At 46.4% G+C, this 19,396-nt stretch overlaps 1 protein-coding gene and 1 long non-coding RNA gene across 2 annotated transcripts; one reads left to right on the top strand and one right to left on the bottom strand.

Annotated features, from left to right (window-relative positions):
• Window positions 1–1,620: 1,620 nt before the first annotated feature.
• LOC129602880 (sodium/potassium-transporting ATPase subunit alpha-1) lies at window positions 1,621–13,185 on the bottom strand. The gene is made up of 23 exons (XM_029142840.3): window positions 13,028–13,185; window positions 12,548–12,661; window positions 9,818–9,877; window positions 8,747–8,848; window positions 8,567–8,668; window positions 8,369–8,482; window positions 8,150–8,284; window positions 7,799–7,916; window positions 7,415–7,683; window positions 7,018–7,326; window positions 6,336–6,470; window positions 6,024–6,216; window positions 5,771–5,946; window positions 5,547–5,683; window positions 5,264–5,414; window positions 5,006–5,174; window positions 4,749–4,903; window positions 4,526–4,649; window positions 4,207–4,352; window positions 3,997–4,127; window positions 3,753–3,854; window positions 2,866–2,957; window positions 1,621–1,813 (listed from the first exon to the last, which is right to left on the bottom strand). Exons 1-23 carry the CDS (start codon window positions 13,037–13,039, stop codon window positions 1,785–1,787), a joined length of 3,075 nt encoding a protein of 1,024 aa, XP_028998673.1. The 5' UTR covers window positions 13,040–13,185; the 3' UTR covers window positions 1,621–1,784.
• A 31-nt stretch (window positions 13,186–13,216) lies between these two features.
• Window positions 13,217–15,972, top strand: LOC129603839 (uncharacterized). The gene is made up of 2 exons (XR_008694066.1): window positions 13,217–13,348; window positions 13,568–15,972. It is a non-coding gene; the product is annotated as an uncharacterized LOC129603839 (long non-coding RNA).
• The last annotated feature ends 3,424 nt before the right edge of the window (window positions 15,973–19,396 follow it).

The raw sequence follows: 19,396 nt of genomic DNA, 5'->3' as shown, positions 1-19,396 counted from the left end.
GATTTTCTACTTATCCCCTCCTCTTTCAATTTGAAAGATGAACAAGAGTAAACAAACCAAACCACAGGTGGACATGATTCACAGATGGACACACAGCAGCAAGCCCCGCATTGTTCGTATAGTGTCTAAATATGTCCCTGCAAGCTCAACCGTAGCTGCAAATACATTTACAGACTCTTCACGGTATTTTTGCTTCAGCGAGGGCATTCACATCCATGCATGTGCTATCAGTGTAGCTTGCGTGTTGCCAGTGTTGCTCTATAAATAGCCTAGATTTTATTTAGATGTTGGAGAGAGAGAGAGAGAGTGAGAGCGAAAGAGAGAGAGGGCTCTTAAATGAGTTGCCATGGCAACAGGCACGTTCTGGGGGAATTGCTTGTGAGCGACTCATGAAGGCACGATAATGTTAGCTGTGCGCTGCCCCTTTCTCCTCGCTTCATTCATTTCATCTGAATGGCTTTGACGAGACAATTCATCAGGAACAATATTAGCGAAGCGGCTTTAAAGCCATATTATAATATTAAAATGCATGTTACGGAAATGCGGGCTGCAAGCACCAACATTTACTGTTCCCCAGTTTAAACGCTTTTCTTTTCACTGACTTTCTTGCAGCATTTATCAATCTACTTCTTTTTCATCATCAACATTTTTTTTAAATGTCCGTATTTTTCCCACATCCATCCATTCTTTTGTCTGCAGACTCTCGCTGTCTGTCTCACACTAGCACCCTCTGCTGTAAAAGAAATCACCTGTAAAAATGAAACATTCATTCCACTTATTTGTTGTGCTTCATACAAACTAATAACAAGGCACTATGGGGTATACTGGTAATCATGGCCGATAGCTCAAATGTTGCTCAACTGTGTGCACGCGTGTGTGTAGCCGGACATTTGTATCCAGGTATCCACATGACTCAAACACACACATCAAAGAGGTTGAGCGAGAAAGGGGCGTTCATAATGACCAGAGCAAACACAAAGTAGATAGCACTAGAGTGGTCTCAGTTCATTTCCACTGAGGGCCTCTTTGCATTAGCGGTCAACAGAGCAATCCATTGCAAACACCATTTTGGCACAGTGACTCTTGAGATAATAGATATACACACATGCACACAAACACACACTACCCTGACTTGCTTGTGCTGAATATCTGAGAAATAAAGATAAAATCCTGGAGAACAGAGATTCAAAGAGGTGTTGTAGTAGATAACCATGACGTGATTAGAGGCATTGGTTGATTGATTAGTCTGTCAGGAGACAATTAGGTGGCTTCAACTGTGATGAAACAGCAGCACAAAGACAGATCAAACAGCTAAATTACTGTATGATTAAATTATGAGCTTTGGTTCTGTATGTGACCACCTTCATATAAATGCAATTCATTCCCACTTTAATTAACTATTTTAGGCACACTTGTCCTCTGAGCTCTTCGTGTTCAACCCAACAGCCGTGACTTTTGAGGTGAGTAATCCCGCTGCATGGGTCACCGCCTCTGAGTCACTGGCGCATATCTACGGGATCCTAAACAGCATCATGAGTTAAATTCCCATAATGCCGTTTTTTTTAACCTTGTCAAGCTAATTGCACGCACGGGGGAACAAACACGCAAGGAGCCTCGGCGTACAATAGTACACAAACGTTTTATTGTGAATGACATGAACATTTAGAAATTCTGCGGATCCATGTTATGTGTTTTTGAAGGTGTGACTAACATCTCAGACGAATATGTAACATGGCAGTAAATAGCGGCGAACCCGGATCCCTCTGTGACTGTGTGGTGTTGACTCAGTAGTATGTCTCACGCTCCACCCAACCTAGAAACCAAAGGAGACAGAATGAAGGGATGTTAGAGTTTTTTCTGTGTGTATGTTTAATTGGGGGGGTTGGTTGGGTTGTTTAACCTCTAAACAGATAAATCCAAAGGGGGGCTACAACAGGATGACGAACTTGGTGGATGGAGAAAGGTCGCGACCTTTAACTTTGCACTCAGGCTACAATATGACATAATCCTTCACGTGGGCCGACAGTGATTCAAGAAGGAGGAATAAGATCAGACTGGGGTGCATGAGCAAGGCAGATCATAAATTTAGAGCAAACACCGCCATGACTTTCTTGATAATGCCATTGAGAGGTGTGTCCTGCAGGGATATGAAGCCTGTGACATTTTTGTCGCACTGTTGCTCGTGAAATGATGATATCATCCTCAAGGCCTTGTGAAAAAAGAGGCAAGGACAAAACGCGCAGCTGATGCTATATATATATATATATATATATATATATATATATACATACACTTTTTGTGTTTCCCCCGTAAACACAATTCAGCAAATTCCATTCATTAAATACAGAAATTAGCTTGTTTCTTCTGTGTGATCGTAACACATTATTGACAACGGTTAGGCAATGGGATATTCACTGATCTGTGCTGTGGGGCTCAGATGTAGCACACACACACACACACACACACACACACACACACACACACACACACACACACACACACACACACACACACACACACACACACAAATGTCCACAAACACAGCTGCATCGGAGCCAGCGCCGCATGCAGGGTGTGCTAAGCTCCGTGGGTGGAACGAAGCATTAATAATGACAGGGTTGAAGGTTGAAATCCCACTGTTGTGTGGGACTTCACCAGTCTGCGCAGAGACGCAGTTGTGGTAGTGAATCACGTGCAACAGGGACAAAGGAATTTGTGCACCTGTGACTCATCATGTCGTTTTTGTATTACTGATGTGATGCAGCTTGTTTCTCAGTTGGACCAAAGCAAACAGGCTTTTACATTTGATGCCAGATGCAAAAAAAACCCACAACGCTTGAAAGCAGGTGTCAGGAGATGACTTACCGCCTGGGTTTCGTCTGAGGATGTATCTTCTGGCTTCATCATACAGGAAGATGAGGAGAGAGTAGGGGAAGGCACAAAACCACCAACTTGGCCTAAGGAAGGGATCGACGGACAGAGACAGACAGAGTTACAACCGGTGTGAGATCATTTAAATACTATCAATAGGCATTTTTCCATTGCTTCACACTGATGATATAATCTACAGTATGTTGTAAATCAACAGATAAGTGTTAACACATTAGCATGAAAGCTGTGATGCAAAGATGATATTAGGAAATAAATGGAACCGATTTCTTTAGGTGTGTCAAACCATTTTGGGAAACTATAAGTTGAGGGTTTTGGGTTGTGTAGAGTTTAAAATATAGCGACGAACACAGAGAAACAGAAATAGAGATTATAGCTTAAAGTGTGAGAAGGCAGAGGCCGAAGTCTATAGTTTAAAAGTGAAAGGGGCAGAAAGGCGACAAAAGAAACGCCAGATGAAAAAGTGGTATTAAAGACTTAAAAAGACACAGGACAACAGGGAGAGAGGGCAATAATGAGGAGGAGAAGACTAGGAGACTTCATATAGATTTGAAACTCCCAAAATAATGAACTTATCATGCTTATACTACGTTCTCTTTCTCGGCTGCTGCAACAATCTCATTAGTGCCACACCGCTTGCGCTTCATTCTGCCTCTGAGGTAGAAGTGATTACTCTAGATAATGTCTTAACAGGATGAAGATGTTTAGCAGGGAAGTACTGACAGACCAGCGGAGCAGCATTAAGGTAAAAGAATACATTCCTTTTTTCCTAATAACAGGGACAGACTTAAAGCGAGTGGCGCTCCTGAGTCGGCCCAGACAGGTGGACAGAAATAGAAGGTGTGTGTTTGTAACTGACTCACTTGAGAGGGTACATTCTGAGGGCGACGTCCATGCCCGGGCAGTATGACAGGAAGGCAGCCAGGGCTGTCTCCTCAAATAGACCAAAGATGAGGATACGGTTCCTGTGGAGACAGAAGGCGACCAAGCCACCGTTAGCCGCTTTTTATAAAAAAAAATGAACTCCTACTAGATGGGACTAAACTCATGCTTTAGGCTCTAACTCCACTGTGCTGCATGCTTGGCTTTAAAGCTGTGTGTACGTACTTCATGCCCTGTTGAATGATGGAGTTCCTCCTGGTTTTACAGATGATCAGATCAGCCCACTGGACGATCACGATGCTGACAAAGAAGGCCGTGTGGCAGGTGTGCTCCACGATCTTCCTGCGCTCGTACGTCTGCAAACAGAGGAGTCAAATGTTCAAAACCCCATCGTTTACTGCTACCGTGTAACAGGTCGACGCTTGCGTTACTGACCCACTGCTGTCCGTAGCTGTCTTCCAGGTCGTTTACGTATTTGTCATCCCACAGCACTCGGACCCCCAGCAGATCCATGGGCAGGAAGCCGTTCTCAGCCAGGATCACGAAATATGTGAAGAAGCCGGCTGTGGCCTGCATCATACCTGACAGAGGAGAGGTTACGATTCAGCAACGCTAGCAATGAAAGAGCTACAAATGAAGATTAAAGGTAATCCTTGTTATTGACGATTGTTTATGCCTCCCTCGATAACATAAAGAGTTATTTAAATTGTTCTCAGATGTATTAATTAATTATTGGTAGTTAAGGGAGCATTACCAATTTGTCCATAGGCTATGCTGATGAGCCTCTCGTTCACCAGTTTGTCTGTTTTGGGGTTTCTGGGCTGTCTCTTCATGATGTCGCTCTCAGCTTCTTCATAAGCCAGCGAGATAGCAGGCACCTGGGGGACAGCAAGTAAACAAACGGTAAAAACGCTTCATAAACACCAGACGCAGAGTGATTTAAAGTCTTATTTAGGCTGAGCTTCATGTGTCCGCACCATGTCTGTTCCCAGATCGATACACAGGATGGTGACGGTTCCCAGAGGAAGAGGGATGTTGGCGATGATGAAGAGGAGGAAGGGGGAGATCTCAGGGATGTTACTGGTCAATGTGTAGGCGATGGACTTCTTCAAGTTGTCAAAGATCAGACGGCCTGTTGGAAGTATGACACAAATATAATTGTTGGATTGGCTCTATAATAAACCCTAAAAAAACAACAAGTTGCAATTAAGCACTACGAAGGAAATAATTTTACCTTCTTCCACGCCGGTAACGATGGAGGCAAAGTTGTCGTCCAGTAGAATCATGTCCGCCGCCTGCTTGGACACGTCGGATCCAGCGATTCCCATGGCAACACCAATGTCAGCCTTCTTCAGAGCCGGAGAGTCGTTCACACCGTCACCTGTCACGGCCACGATGGCTCCCTAGTGTGAAAATGAGTTTGCACTGGTGTAAAATTGAGTATCGCACTAAACAAAAAAGCAAGGAATAGAGGTTCATTCCTGATGCTGACCTGTCTCTGGCAGCCTTCCACTATAATCAGCTTCTGCTGAGGGGAGGTTCTGGCGAAGACGATCTCAGTGTGGTGCTTCAGCACGTCGTCGAGCTGTTCTGAGGTCATGTCTTTCAGCTCGCCACCGTGGACGACGCAGGCCTTGGCGTCCCTGGAGAGGAAGGCGAACAGCAGCGTTAACATGACAGCGGTGTATGAAAGCAGGAACATCAGGATATTACAATCTGTGAGAAAGCAGGACGTTCGGCTTGTGGAACATTTATGTAAAGATAAACAAACTGACCTGGGGTTGACCTCTGAAACTGGGATGTTCAGACGTGCAGCAATGTCTTCAACAGTCTCGTTGCCTTCAGAGATGATACCCACACCCTTAGCAATGGCCTTAGCAGTGATTGGATGATCACCAGTGACCATGATAACCTGAGGTAAAGAAATATAAGACACGCGTGTTGATGACAGTAACAAACTCCTCTGTACTGGAGAACAGAAAAGGTTAGAGTTGCTCACCTTGATCCCAGCGCTCCTGCATTTGCCGACAGCATCAGGCACAGCAGCACGAGGAGGGTCGATCATGGACATGAGACCAATGAAGCAAAGGTTCTCAGTGGGGAAGTTCAACTCTTCAGTGTCAAAAGCAAAGCCTTCTGGGAACTGGTCATCAGGCAGGCAAAAATGGCAGAAGCCTAAATAAGAGGGAGAGGTGGTGAGTTCACGGGTTTATTTTCTAAATTGAATGAATAAAGGTTGGAAGGAGCTCTACCCAGCACTCTTTCTCCAAGTCCTCCCAGCTCCACGTAGGCGTTCTGGAAAGCGTCTTTCATCTCATCGTCCAGAGGCTGCTCTTTGCCCTGGATCAGGATGGTAGAGCAGCGGTCCAGAATCCTCTCTGGGGCTCCTTTCATCACGAGGAGGTGCTTGGACTCTCCAGGTGTTGAGTTCTTATGAATAGAGAGCTGTGGGGAGAGAGCACTTAGGAAACTGAGTCACTGAGTCATGCGTAAACCCAAGGCCTAGATCTTTTACACCCACTAATGTCTTGTTTACGATACCAGACATTATGCAAATGATTCACCTGGTATTTGTTGGTGGAGTTGAAGGGGATCTCAGCAACCTTGGGGTATTTTTCTCTCATGCCACCAACAGAACCGCAGCAAAGCTCGATGCACTTCAGCAGCGCAGCTTCTGACGCGTCGCCGGCAACATCTCTCTGAATTCACAGATTTGGATTGTTGAACTTGACAAAACATTTCATACACTTAAAGCCAAGGTGGAGCAATATACTTGGCAGTGCTCACTGAAAACTAAGTCTGTGTGTCCAACTCCTGGTACAACAGCAGCTAAACATTTGTGAAAAGCCTTTAATTATGCAGAGTGCTTTTTAGGAAGATTTGTAGAGCCGCTTGGCCGCCATTGTGTTTTGTTGGACCCAAAGAGGCGCTTGCCAAAAATATAATGTCAAGATGCCTCCTACACAGTCACTGCATCATCATGTTTCATATTAAAATGTCCAATTCAACATAATGTTTTGAGGAAGGAAAATATTGCGCGAGGAAACGAGGGTAATTCAACCCTGACTCTTTACAACCAGGGTGAAGCAATGCTGTTACCAGTGTTATCAAAGCCAGTGGGTTTTTTTAGATCATCCTCCACTGGTGAAATATTTATACTCTTTCAAGACAAGGATGAGTGACTTTCGAGTGAAATGGTTAGTGTTTGGTAAACAGAACAGATATTACAGGCAATTAGCGTCTCACCTTCAGAATAGGAACGTTGCTCTGATCGGCCAAGAAGACGGCACGGTTGCAGAGTCCAGCAATTCTGGCCAGAGCAGCCCAGGTGGCCGAGCTTCTGTCAAAGGAGGCCCCGCTCTGGTTCTCGGTGGTATCAGCCTCGTGGATCTGGTTGTCGAACCACATGTGAGCAACGGTCATCCTGTTCTGGGTCAGGGTGCCGGTCTTGTCCGAGCAGATGGTGGAGGTGGAGCCCAGAGTCTCCACAGCTTCCAGGTTCTTCACCAGGCAGTTCTTCTTGGCCATGCGCTTGGCGGTCAGGGTCAGACACACCTGGGACGGCATTGTGTCAATTAGAGAGCTGGGAACCATTCTGGGTCTGACATTAAACATTCTGAACACCAGAACCAACAGGACTCACAGTGACAGTAGCCAGGAGACCTTCTGGCACGTTGGCGACAATGATACCGATGAGGAAGATGACGGCTTCCAGCCACCCGTACCCAAGGATGAGTGAGAGGATGAAGAAGCTAACACCCAGAAACACAGCCACGCCCGTGATGATGTGAATGAAGTGCTCGATCTCGATGGCGATGGGAGTTTTACCACCTTCCAGACTGGAGGCCAGGGTGGCGATACGACCCATTACAGTATGGTCTCCAGTGTTGATGACGATTCCTCTGGCAGTACCTGGACATAGCCAAGGATTTGTTTAAGATTCAGTTTGAACAGAAGAATAAATATAAGTGTACCTTTTTGTTTCATCTTCAACCTAGTCCTAAGTTCTAGTTTTTTTTTAATTTACCTTCAACACAGTTGGTGGAGAAGAAAGCAATGTTCCTGGTTTCCAGTGGATTGTCATTGGAAAAGTCAGGAGTACGAGTCTGTGGCTCTGATTCTCCAGTCAGCGAGGAGTTGTCGACCTAAAGGACGATAGTTACAGCAAAAAGGAAAGAAGTATAATGTCAGCGGCATAAGGAGGCGCAAATTGTCTGTAAAAAATAAAAGATTGATGTCTGGCTGAGTTAATACAGTCACAGGTAAAAGACTGGCTGTTTCCCATCAGATGCTACTTTAACCACGATTTACCAAGAGAATGTGAGTCAACACAGTGTAATGTTACATCAGTATGTCTGTAAGTCAAAGAGGTGCACACCTTGCAGCCATGTGCTGAGATGATCCTCAGATCAGCAGGGATCCTGTCTCCACCTTTCACCTCCACTAAATCACCAACAACCACCTCCTCGGCATTGATGCTCTTCTTCTCACCGTCACGGACGACCAGGGCTTGCTACGAGGCCAAAGGTTAAATATATGTTTAAAGACGTTGCATTGCTTTATTTTTTTCAGTGACCGTTCTGTCATGAAATGTCACCTGTGGGACCAGGTTCTTGAAGGAGTCCATGATCTTTGAGCTCTTGGCCTCTTGGTAGTAGGAGAAGCAACCAGTGATGATGACGACAGCAGAAAGCACAACACCAAGATACAACTACAGGACGACAGCGTTAGGTGTCAGGTTATTCTAGCAAACTAGCGACTAGATAATTGATGCATAACAAGAGGAGCTTTTTACATTATCATTAGCGGGCTCATCTTCTGAGACAGCCTGAATGCCATAAGCGAGGAAGCAGAGGATGGCACCAATCCACAGCAGCATTGAGAAACCACCAAATAGCTGGAAACGAGAAGAAGTAACATTAAGCACTGTCTCTTCAGAACATTTGAATATTTAAATTAAGTTTGTGACTTTTACCTGTTTGCAGAACTTGACCCATTCGGGTGTGGTGGGGGGAGGCGTGAGGGCGTTGGGACCGTCTCGGGCCAGGATCTCTTTAGCTCTGGTGGAGGAAAGACCCTGAAGAGAGACGGGAAGAGGAAATACTGCGTGTTACCGCATCTCGGCTTGGCAGAGCGATCGAGTTGAGTAATGGATAATTGCTGTGTCTGGTGCATGATACTCCCCATGTCTTTGTAAGCCAAATAATGAGAACCATTATAGAAAAACCTGTGAGTCCAGTTTTTTTCCTAACGCTGTTTTTGTCCTTTGTCCCTATTTACTGAAGGGAGAGTGCGCTGAAGGACAACACAGGGGCGATGCCTGCTGGACTCTCTACTGGGAGAACAGCTGAACTGTAATTACTGCTAGAGAAACTATGAGGAAGCACATCCTCAATAAGACCAGTCAGATATTTTACAATTACAGGTAGATGTTTTTTAAATTCCTCATTAGACCAGAACCAGGTAAAGACTTTGAGTGGTGTTGGAGGAACACCAAGAGTGAGCGGCAGCACTTTTTCTTGTTGGTAGGGTCAACAAGGCCGGTGTTTCTGCCTGAATGAAGTCTTTGTTTTGGGCAAAACAGGTCAGATAATCAGCCACAACGAGGGCACCGGCCACAGGTGGGATTGATCCTTTACTTTAGACGCGTGCATTGTTTTCTCAGGACAACGCACATGTCTTCCTGCCTCTCACTGCATGGATGGAAGCAGCCTGGAGCAAACCCTCCACACGGGCCGTCCTGAAGCTCATTCAAAACATGGGGATATGCCATACGTCCAGCTCAACAATATGTGTGATTCTGCCTTTTAATGCAGAATACTTTGGGTTCTTTCTTTCCTGTTACTCAGCGGCCTTTGGTTCAGTCCTCTGTGACGAGCTATTTTTTATGGTTCACAAATCAAAACAAATGATGAGGCTCCAGAGTAACAGAGCGGGTCACTCTGGCAAAACGTTATGTCAACTCTCTGTGCTTGGATGCAGGGCAGATTGACAGGTCGTCAGTCATCTGCAGTGACATCATCTACCACACGCGCGGCGTCCTCACCCTGGTTAAGTCGGTTCCATATTTCCTGTGAAGCTCATCCAGGGTCAACTTGTGATCGTCCTGTGAGGAGGCAGAGGGGGAAAAAAAGAAGGCGATTGAGAGACATTGCGTAAAACCATCTCAAATCCCTGTCATTTTAAAACCTCCAATATTATCTCCAGCCAGGATTAAAATTGTCCCGTCACATCCTGCAGAGGAGCACGGGGGGAACATGAAGATGAGAGGGCGAAATCAGCCATCTGATCAGGATTATGGATGCGCGCCGCTACGTACAGTGTTATTTTAAGATTAGACACGGCAGACATTCGAGTAAAACTAGAGCCCTCCGGCTGAAAGCCGCCGTGAGCTCTGCTGCAGATGGACTCATCTGGTCAGTTTGCTGTGAACAAACAGTCTGTCCGGCCGAATGTGTGTCACCAAGCTGATATAGCGGTGTTTGTTTCCTAGAGCAGAGCTCACGTGTCTGACATTTCGACGGAGCCCCCACTCTGTCGCTGTTTTCAGGTCTACAGGCCCTGCAGCTTTTCAACAAAAGGGTTCATCTTTATTTTTAAATGAAAGAGCGGAGGAAAATGCAAATAAAAGTCTCCAAATCTCCAAATGAGCAACCCCCGAAAAAGCCTGAAACGTCCACGCGCCTACGCGGCTTTTCTCTGAAATGACGCCCACTGGGAACGAACGCAGAGATTTCTCCCAGTACAATTTGGATGCAGTGCAATAAAATGGGACTCCCACCTTCCAGTTTTGCAGCCTCTACACAAAGCGGAAGACAGTGAGGGTTGCCCACGCGGGTTCCTGTGGTGCTACTGACCTCACGCACATCTCTGACTACAGCACTAGAAGCAATAATCACATCAGATAATAGATTTCTGTAAGTGAGCATTAGTTGTGGCACGGTATGTTTGCTCTGACGTCGTCCCCCACTGTTTAGAGTACATAGATGTTGTCTATAAAATATATATTTACATAATATTCATTTGACCACTGGACACCGTGTTGTATTTATACGGAGTCAGTCACTGGTGAAGAGAAGCTCATGGTTGTGCCCTGGCCTGCCACACTTTTGTTTTATAAGCAAGCAAAGTGCTCCGTATCCAGTAGCGTGTTATCATATTCCTCCCACTGATGTTGCCTTTTTAAACAGTTTATCACTCCAGCACTAATTCAGATGCGTCTCGGCCAAAATGAACATGTTTATATACTTCACACTGAGCCACTGATGGCTTTTGCAGCATTCGGTGCCATCGTGAGCGGCTGCGTTGCCATGGGAGGGATTTCCATTGTCTTAAGATGGACTTTGAAGCCATGGTTAAGTATAATTGCTGGACGGTGCAATAATCATTAACAAATAAGGTTCATGGGACCCAAAGAGGCCCGGCTGCATTATTACTGTTTTACTGCTCAGCTGGTTATTACTGTTTAACAAGTTCGGTCAGAAACACAGGGATTTTCAACTAATCCGGCCAATGAGCTAATCTAGTCCGGTTATTTTGGAGAAACAATGCTGGGAAAAGTCGAAGCCGAGCAGCGGTAGAGTTGCTGTGACATTGAAATGTCCTTCAGCGACGGCTGGACTTTGAGCTCTACTACAGCCATGTCAGCCGGATGGGAATTTTATTAATATTAATCAGCGTGATGCATCCAGCTCGACGGCACAAGGCAGAGACACGCAGCAATTATAGTAAAGTTCAAGATCGATTATGAGCAGGGCAACAAGTGAGGCGTTCACCAACTCTGAGTGGTTTCTACACAACACATCTGGACCAGACTCAATGTAACTTCGCTTCATGACCTTGTGACATTCCTCAGCTGCTAAACTTCGCAAATTATAGAAAGTTTCAATCATCATTATCACCTTATCAAACCATCAGTGGAACATGTTCACTAGGGATTAATCAGTGCTTTAAGGTGGACACTAGGGTTCACCCTGACTCCGCGTGAAGTGACCTTGTTGGGGTCACGGATGCTTCGTGTGGATGGAAACGCTACTTTATGTGCAGTTTGGGGTCAAACGCCGTTTAAGTTTAAGCGAAGCTCTCACACACGCAATAAAAAGGCTGGAACATATTTCCGATATAAAATACCACCACTGTTCAATTAAACACTTTGTGGCCGTGCAAAATTGTTCACAGGCCCTATACAGGACTGCGTCGTTGACCTTGGGAAACGACCTGAGCCTCAGCGGATTCACACTGAAAAAGCGCTGACACAGTGGAAACCAGTGCACTGTTCTAGCTGAGTGCAAAGATGGAGGTGCACTGTCTCGCACGATCGCGGCCGGAGATAAGGAAGCTCGCGTGCCGACCGCTCTGCGACTCCGCAGCGCGAATGCAGCGCGCGCTGAGGAAACGGGGCGGCAACAGAGGCCGACATGCCCGCGCTGAGCGTCGGCGCGGATCAGCGTGACTGAGGGGGTAAGTACAGCTGTGAACCGCCTAATAACACGTGACGGCGCGCGCGGCGGCGGAGGTAGCAATCACGCCGGAGCGCGTGGCAGACGGCGACGTCCACCGCGACTCGGCGCGAGGTCAAAGTAGAGGTTCGTCTCGGCTGCGCCTGTGTCAGTGTTGTGACAAACGGCAGTGACTAACAGTGTTAGCGCGCTCCCACCAGGGCTGTCATTACGTGTGGGAAAACATCTTGGTGGAGTTCACAGAGGTCACGGCAGCTATTTGAGCATTATGGTGTTGTTGTTTACGCCCTCCCCCCTCTTGAAACACTCTTACTCACCAGATCCACCTCTTTCTTCAGGTCGTCCATATCCTTCTTGTTGGCTTTACCTTTCTTGGCTTTCTTCTCCCCGCCGTCGGTGGTCGGCGCCAGCTTGTACTCATCTTTCCCCTTCTGCGTTGGAAAACAGTCAGACAGTGAATATGCAATGAAGACTTCCCTGTAGTTCCTCTTTAGTTGCACAAGCGGAGCGGGCGATGCGAGGCGTGCTGTTCGAACACGCTGTGAAACCTGTCCTCAGCCACCACTACTGTGACAATCTAGAATATAGTTAAAACGGTCCCAGAATGCCTCAAACGTCAATTAAAAAGCACACCCGCGCAGCCGATTTCCACACTAAGGTACAAAGTACGCTAAGCAATCTACAACTTAACCACTAACTTGTGACCAAATCCCAAACAGCCATTTTTAATCTAAATCTAAAGACTCTTAGAAACCTGGCCAAAGCATGTGACAAAGTTGGGAGGTAGCAATACTTACTCCCAGCCCCATGGTTGCAACGCAAGTCTGAGAACAGTCAATCCAATTGTCTTTTTAAATTGCAACGTTCCTACTCCGCCTCTCTCTCTCTCTCTCTCTCTCTCTCTCTCTCTCTCTCGCTCACACACACACTCTCGCGCCCTCTCTCTCTCCTGTTGCGTCCTGTGTCTTCCGCACTCCCCCGAGCAGAGAAGATAGGCTGCCTCACGTTTGCATCTCTATATACCCCCACGACTGGTTCACCTGGTTTGTGAGGAGGAGCGTCGGAGGTGTCGAGGGGGGGCTGTGGGGAGGTGGGTCACAGGGAAAAGGCAGGAACAGGTGAGTATTGGGGAGAGGAGGGGTTGCACTGCTGGACGCGGGGGGGGGAGGGGAGGAGGAGGCACGCAGCACAAAGGGGAGGGGTGACGCTTGCTCAACTTCCCTGTTTTGTTCTCGCCGCTTCCCGTCTCCTTTCACTCATTTCTTTGACTCATTCACGCTCTGCACTCCCTCCATTCTTGGCCCTTTAATCTGAATTTTGACCTTCGCCTGTTACAGGTAGGTGCTCACAGCCGCGCAGCCTCCATCTCCTCCAACCCCGCTGCCGTCTGCCTCGTTCACTGCACAAACAAACAGCAGACCTTATAGTGAGTGACAGATAAAAGCCGCGGCACGAGCTGACGGATTGGCCAGTGTTGTGTGAGGCATCCTGATGATTAAACACGCCGAAGCGCTGATTAACACACAGTGTGTTTTTCCGTGAGGGCTCAGTCGCACAAAACTGCTGTTCACAGCAAAGATAAGAGGTGGAATGCAAAAGGGAGGAATCTGCGGGGCGGCTAGCGTTACCTCTCTGTCCGAGGTCAGTGTGTCCTGTGAAAACACCTGGTTATTAAAAAAAAACGAATCTACATTCTAAAAGCTCAGGAGATTTTGCTTTTGTGTCCAAATGTTGAGCTGCTATTAACTCTACAATGCTGTAAATATATGGACTTTGTGGCCATTGTGAAATTCCCAACTTTTAACAGTGCACTTTAATCCCCAAACACCAAGTCCGGTTTCTGAAATACAGCGTGTCCTTGAACACACCGTCATGTACGCTGCTCAATGCCATTGTGATGTGAGCAGCACTCCGTACTCGTCTCCCGCTACTTCCTCAGTGGCGGCAAACGACACCCGTGACCCTGAAGCCTGTCACGAAGCTAAGGAGTGCTCTTCCTGTTCACTGGAGCTGGTTAAGAGGAGGAGGGATTGTTCTTGTCGGCTGGCTGTCTGACTGGAGGGGGTTGTTGGACGTGTTTGTAGTAAACTTTCAGCTGTTTATAGTCACCAGACGATGCTGGGAGGCCGGGGATGTTCATTCAAAGCTGCGCCAGGGGAAAAAAACGTGATCGTGGCTCGTAAATGATGAAGAGAGTGGAAAAACCTCATGTGTATATATACATATATCCTCTATTATAGCTCCAGCTCTTGGACAGTCAGTGGAGTCCATTGTGCTGCTGCTTTAGCGTTACATCAGACCTGCAGTGGATTGAATTCAATTTGTTCCGATTCCATTCACGCAGATGAAACGGATCCGGGAGAAAGAGGGTGGCGCTGCAAACGGACAGAAGAGGGGTCGAGGAAAAGCTCCAGGGAGCACGATCAGATCTAATCCGTGTTGCTGTGACCCAGACTGCAGCCTGTTCCCACATGTAACGACAGGAGCTGGCCACAGGGGGAGCGCTCTGCGGAGCGGACGCTAATCCGCGCTCACCAACAACACACGCTTCACAACGCGCGGCGTCAGCGGCCGCAGGCGTGTGCGCAGATGTGCTCCTTTACCTTCACGGTGGCCACGCCCACCAGCCATTAGCGCTCACACACAGCCGGAGTCTCTGTTGACACTTTCTCGTGCGGGATTTGTTCCACGCCGCGTTCATGCCTTCGAGAAATCGGCCTCCCACGCCGCCGCCGGGGGTTTCGCTCCTGCATCAATAAAAAGCAAAACTGTAAAGCATGATTTAGCCTAAGTGGCTCCCTCAGAGTTGTTCATGCGCTGGGGCCTGGGCGCCGCAGTGAAATCAGTATAGGCTGGTGTTTATCCCCAAACAGTCCGCAGACATAGTTGATAAAACTCAGTGCTTGGGAGGACACGGTTGTAACATGTGTCACATCCCATTAGGACTCGGCGGATGTTAAGTCAAAGGTTTGATCAGAAATCAAGGACCATCCGGTTCAAAAGTCTATATGAAGGTGCACTGTAAATGTTTAACGCCACTGCAGGCTGCCCTTGTCGTACTTTGTACCAAGTGTGATGAAGCGTTTAAAATGCTTAATAATCAAACCAGCAGGAGCGCCGTCTTATAACTGGTGGTATTTTATGGAAGGCGGAACAGGTTGAACCCAGAAAGCCAGTCTTGATGTGCAGGCACCACCATCTGTTCGACCGACAAGTTCACGCTCACTCAACTATTTATGAATCTGTCTGTGTTTGTGTCTCCTGGTTAGCGATGCTATTAATATGGAATCTCTCCATTCACAAAAAACACTACAAACAGCAAACGCACGCTCGGCTTGAGGACAACAGTCGCTGGCAGTGACCTTGGACGCTTGTTGCGGATGAACTGCGTTCATTCACTTCAGCGATGCAGGGGAGAGTTCACGCGGGGTGAGAATAAGGAAAGGAGCCCCCCCCCACACACACACAAAAACACCCCCGTCACCGGCGGGTACACAACCGCCCATTGTCTCCGGCAGCAGCCGTCACAAGATGCCAACTGTTCAACGTGTGACCGTCAGAGGTAGATGTGGAAATGAAGCTGTTTTAAACGCGACCAAACAGACGTGCTAATGTAATTTATCACATCCACTATAAGAGAGCAATGGCAACGGGGAAGTGGATAACCAGAGTCATAAGTCAAATTTCACCCCCCCACAATGTATCCAGACACATAACTTGAATAAACAGATGGTTTGAACTATTTGGCGTCAGCTCTTTTCTCTCGTTTCCATGGATGTTCTTTCAAACTTGTCTCTATATGTGACCTCTTCAGATTTATTCATATAAGTTTATATTAAGTCTGAAACCAAAGGACAAAAGCAGGTATTGTTCTACTCTGAGTAGTTTTACGTCAGCGTCTCATCACAAATGAATGGATCCACTGTGTTTTGAACTTATCTTACATCAATCTTAATATTTATCAGTTTGTATAATTTTGGGTTTTTATCGCTGATCCCTGGAGACGTTTCTTGTTCAGGTTGAGTATTAAATGACATCCAACAAGATGCCACCTCGCTGCTTTGTGCACTGGCTGAGCTGAACCCAGAGCCAAGGCTGCAGACGATTTGAAAGGCAAAACACAGACGTCTCACAGACGACTGAAACAGGATTTGTCTTATGTCTTACAATTCAGGGCCTCCTTATGTTTGCAACCTGCCTAAAACAATATGAATAACACAGTCACATGTCTTATTTATATGGTTAGCATCACTAGCAGCAGCTGGATTTTGGCCTGCAAACACTCAACTTTTCTGTCTTCAATTCAAACCAAACACAGAGGAGGCTTCGCACACCTGCTCAAAATTCCAGACATAGGTGTTTTTCTCAAGCCTAAACTAAAAAAGAAAAGCAGGGAAAACACACCGACCTCAGTCTTCTGACTCCTCCCATGGCATCGAGCATCTGTGTGGGCCAAAGTCGATATCCTTCACCTGGAGCAACAGGAGAACGAGAAAGATATTAAGTATCTTATCTACAATTTGCTGAAGAGTTGAATGAAAAGTCATTTTCATTAGACTCAGTGAAAATGCTTGACTGGTTGCAAATGAGCAGACTCCATGTGCAGGACCTGCCCTGATATAATAATAATTTAAATAGTAATTTGTTTAAGGAATATCACAGTTTTCACATACAGTATATGCAGATGACATCCAAATGTATATATAAGGAGACTGAAATGATACGCCTTAGACCCCTGGTGGAAGGAATGTATTGTAGAGTTTTGTCTTTCTCTGAGTTAGTAGCAGTTTGGCTTAACTACACATTTTGACCACATTTGGTAAATTATGGCCTTATTCCAAGACAAAAAAACACAGGCCTGTAAATCTTAAGGCACATGGCAACCAGGTCAGAGCACGCAGAGACAAATAGAGGAACATAAATGAGAGGGAACGATGCTATTTATAGGTCCATTTGTCAAAAACCTGCTACTAGGTCAACCTATATCGCACAGGCAGAGAACGGATGCGGTTTCTGGAACCAGCGTCTCGACTGTGGGGTTAATACACAGAGGGTTGGTTCAGTTTCTCCTCAAGCTGCTGGATCACATTACGCATATGAGTAAACATCAGCAGAGCGTCAACTGGATTTAGATTCTTTAGCTTTAACCTTTGTGATAATGACAGGGATCGAGTAATCTGTGAGATCCATGCATCGTACATGCAGACCGCACACACACACACACACACACACACACACACACACACACACACACACACACACACACACACACACACACACACACACACACACTGAACGTCATTCTAATCGGCCTACGGATTATGGCTGCAATTAGAGGAATGAGGAAGGGAAATGGAGACAAACAGGGTGAGATGTAGTTTAGAGAAAAACAGTAACTGTTGTAGTTTAGTCATGTTCAAATCTGCATAGGTGTTTAAATGTGAATCTGGACAGTGACCAAAGCTGTAACCATTACGCTGCTTGACTTCTTTTTAAAGAACGTGAGAACACAACATTCCTCAGTCCTCATCAGATTCACCTGGCCTTCAGTCTTCTATTCTCTGCTCATCCTGATATAGAAGCTCATCCAGATCTGGCTGCCACAGTCAATTTTACATTTACCTCCATTTTTACAGAAAGTCTTAAAAATGGTGGATTATATACTGTGTGTAGCCAATGTACAGAGAATCCTTAAGACTTCTAAATGCCGCTGTGCTAGAGAACAACAGCAGCACAGAAAACCGGGCCGAGACTTGATGAGAGGATAAAGAAAGAAACTGTAGGCACCATAGGCCGGCACTGTCAGCCTGGCTGATCCGAAACCTTGGCAACCGCAACAAAGAGCCTCTGTCTGCGCTCACTCGGCCTCTCACGCACGCATACTGTACGCTGTAAGTCCCAGCGCGGACGCGAGAAGGTTCTCCGAGAGGAACAGCACAAGAGCCATGACTGCTAAAGCTGACGAATTGGTTCTGTAAACAAAACAATGTGCATTTGAATGTACGTGAGCGTCAAATACAGGTAGTTGACCTGAGCGTCCTGATGAGACAAATGTGTTGCATAAATGTCTGTGGTTAGAAATGTCTGCTCCCACAGCTCAGCGTGTACAGCACCTTGTCATTAGAAGGCAACATAATTGTGAGAGCGCTGCTACTTGCTCATTATGGTTGAGGCCTCCAAAACAAAAGCGGCATCACTGTTGTCTTAAGCCTCAGGTCCTGTTTATGCTGGTCGTGATGTGAAAACCATTTTACCTGAAGCCCAAATAGCTGCAAATGTGTATATTCAGACTTGAGTGGAGACTAAACAGGATGCGAATGCCTGTGCAAACACACAATTAGAGACATGAAATGGGGCTAAACAAAACAAAAGTCTGCCTGAGAAAAGTCAAGTACAGCAAACTGATGCAGGGATTAGGAACAGTGCAGCTGGGAAACAAGTGTGTTAACAAACAGCGTAACTCATCAACAAGTCATTTCATTCCTCTCCTGGTCATGCATTGTTCATGTCATTAGAGTCAGAGCTTTGCCACAATGTGTGTGTGTCAGGAAAAGGCTTTTCAGAATAAAAGCTCTGCTTGGCACTGCCATTCAAACCAAAGCTGCTTTCTTTGCTCACTAACTGGGTCAAAGGTCACCAAGTGAGTCATAACTGGCATGTTCTCAGTGAGGCTAAAGAACATTGACAAACCCATTGACAAAGATTCTCCAAAACATCATCTGCAATCTTTTATCGAAATCCATTTGCTGCTGTTTAAAACGTTGCCACTGGAATTTAAATAAAGGTTGTTTTGGTTTAAACAAAGCTTGGTTTCAAATAACTAAACCACTGGCAGCCTGCTGCTCGTTAAAGGGGAAATAATTGCAGCAGACGCTGAACTCAGTCACGGTCTAACTTGTACTAGGCAGCACAAACTGCAGATAAAGTCGGAGACGGTAGCACGATCGGTTTGCTGTCTTCTGCATCCTTTTTGCTCCTGAGCATTGCTAGACAGCAGCTGTCCAGCCTCACCTTCCCATTCACCTCTAGAGCCGAGGAACTATTTGAGAGGACAAAAAAGCGAGCGGAGGAGAAAGTCAGACGAAAGACAAGCGGTGCCCGGAGAGGGAGGAGTTCAATGGAGCAGCCGGAGGAGGAAGAGGAGGAGGAGGAAGAGGAGGAGCCAT

The sequence above is a fragment of the Betta splendens genome, chromosome 2 (genome assembly GCF_900634795.4).
Source record: "Betta splendens chromosome 2, fBetSpl5.4, whole genome shotgun sequence".
Lineage (NCBI taxonomy): Eukaryota > Metazoa > Chordata > Actinopteri > Anabantiformes > Osphronemidae > Betta > Betta splendens.
This window is presented reverse-complemented; position numbering and strand designations above follow the sequence as displayed.

What these genes read in the sequence shown, in the direction of transcription:
- LOC129602880 (XM_029142840.3), bottom strand. An exon ending in GCAACGTTCCTATTCTGAAG is followed by an intron (nt 6,471 to 7,017) that starts GTGAGACGCTAA and finishes CTGTGAATTCAG; the next exon opens with AGAGATGTTGCCGGCGACGC. An exon ending in ATCATTCAACAGGGCATGAA is followed by an intron (nt 3,855 to 3,996) that starts GTACGTACACAC and finishes CTGTCTCCACAG; the next exon opens with GAACCGTATCCTCATCTTTG.